Genomic DNA, 1890 nt, shown 5'->3' with positions numbered 1-1890 from the left:
GCGGGGGGGTCCGGGGGCCAAAAGTTTGGGGGGCGGCGGGCGGCGGTGACAGCTCCGGGGGGTGACAGCCGCGGGCTGTGGGGAGCGGGAACGGAGCGAGGACGGCTCGGCGGTCCGCTCATCCCTTCCCGGGGAGCTGCAGGGGGCTGTGGGCTTTCTGCCGCTTTAGAAGCGGAGGTGGAGGCACTGCCTGACACCGCTGCGTCACACTAGTCGGGGGCTGAGTGTGGGACTCCTCCGGGCAGGAGCTGCGCTGTAGGGGCTGTGCAGGGGGCTCGGTGCTCTGCTGCTGGCCTGGGATGCCCCCCGGGACGGTGGCCGTGTCTTGGGGAGGAACTGCTTCTATAACACAGAGCCCTGTTCTGGGGGCACCCAGCTGCTTCCTCAGTGCCTATAGGTCATTAGCAGCAGGCACCTGGTCTGGTCCGTGGTGACAGTGCCAGGAAGAGACACTCCGTGTTACACATCTGCTGCCTTACAGAGCAGCCTGCAAGTCATACTTAAAGTTAGAGTGTTTGGGTTGGGGTGGTTGCTGTGCTCATGTTCAGGAAGGAGAGAGGTGGGTGCTGCATGGCCCTGCCTCACTGCTTCTCTCTGATTTCCAAGGAGGAAGAGGACGACGACAGCAGCCCTGGAGTGTCCTTCTCACTTTCTTCAGAAGAGTCAGAGATGGAGCCTGAGGAAGAAAGGATCCGTTACAGCCAAAGATTAGTCAGTATTGGCCCTTACCAATCAAATTCTTGGTTCTACTCAGCTGAAGGATAAAACGGTTCTTACTGGCAGTATATTTAAACAACCAAACAAGCGTTGCAATGGATGGCTCCGGGTACTGGAGGTCCACTTTGTGGGTTTTGTACTGGTGGAAGGCACTTCTCTGCTGAGCTCTGGGACAGGGCAGCTGGGGGATGGCACTGGGGAGTGATGCTCCTGGAAGGGGCTAGAAGAAGATAAAGCATGAGTGTCTTTGTAACTTCTGGCACAGCAGGTTTCTTCCATGTGTTCATAACAACCAGGGAATCTGCAGTGATGTATATGTCGGCCTGGACTTGATTTGAGTGTTTTGCAAAATTAGAGAAAATCAGCTTTGGCTTCAAGCTCTGATTTGCTTGTGCTCATGCATGCATCTTGTGGTGCTTGCAGTCATACAGAGTTGTTCTAAGACTTAGGTTCTGGTTGCAGTGCAAGGGGCTGTTGCTCCATCACCAGCAAGTTGATCTCCTGTTGTTTTGAGGCAGTTTTAAGCCCTATGGGAAGTGCAAGCACCAGCTCTCTGTGATAACTGAGACTGTGATAGGGTTTGTCTGTGAGTCACCACAGTACATGCATCCTCTCCTTCAAGGTGCTGTCTGTGAAGTTAAATCCTTATCCTTTAATGCTCTGACACTACTCAGTATGAGGCAGTGCAGCACTCTGTGTTAAGCTCTGCCTTCGGACACGAGTCATTGTCGCTCTTCTGCTGCTGTGTGCCTGACCACAGGTGTTGAGATGGAAGTCCTTAGAGGACAGAAGCAATTGTTTCAGCCCACGTGGGAGGAGAATGGTGCACAGGCACCTGTGGCTTGTCTGCAACCCTGCTTTGCTTGAGGTTTACTCCTTTTGGAGTTGGTTCTTTCCAGTCCCTTGGGTGGCTTTAATTTGGTAATGTTGCCAAAAGCTGTGGTCCTACCTTATCCTGATGCTCTTGTTTCTTTCCATGACTGTGGCAGGCAGCTCAAGGTGCTGAAGGCAACCACTTGTAGCCAGCATCATAGCTTCCTTTGTGGAAGGGCTTTGGATCTTGGTTAAACTATGATTGTAGCTGTGCATTGGCTCTGCTGAAGTAACTCAAAACAGCAGGACAAAAACAAGGCTGTTGAATGGTACTAGCAGTCAGGAGTACCACTTAAAAAA

The 1890-nt window shown here is 52.8% G+C and overlaps 1 protein-coding gene across 1 annotated transcript in view; it reads left to right on the top strand.

Moving 5' to 3' along the window:
* KDM2A (lysine demethylase 2A) overlaps positions 1 to 1890 on the top strand; it is a 32667-nt gene that overhangs the window by 154 nt on the left and 30623 nt on the right. The window contains exon 2 of the mRNA XM_010726899.3: positions 607 to 711. Within this exon, the coding sequence (XP_010725201.1) occupies positions 670 to 711 (42 nt within the window). The 5' untranslated portion in view covers positions 607 to 669. The remainder of the gene's footprint in view (positions 1 to 606; positions 712 to 1890) is intronic.

Source organism: Meleagris gallopavo, unplaced genomic scaffold, assembly GCF_000146605.3.
Source record: "Meleagris gallopavo isolate NT-WF06-2002-E0010 breed Aviagen turkey brand Nicholas breeding stock unplaced genomic scaffold, Turkey_5.1 ChrUn_random_7180001860529, whole genome shotgun sequence".
Classification (NCBI taxonomy): Eukaryota; Metazoa; Chordata; class Aves; order Galliformes; family Phasianidae; genus Meleagris; species Meleagris gallopavo.
The sequence above is the reverse complement of the archived record's forward strand: the minus strand, read 5'-3'. Positions and strand labels throughout refer to the sequence as shown.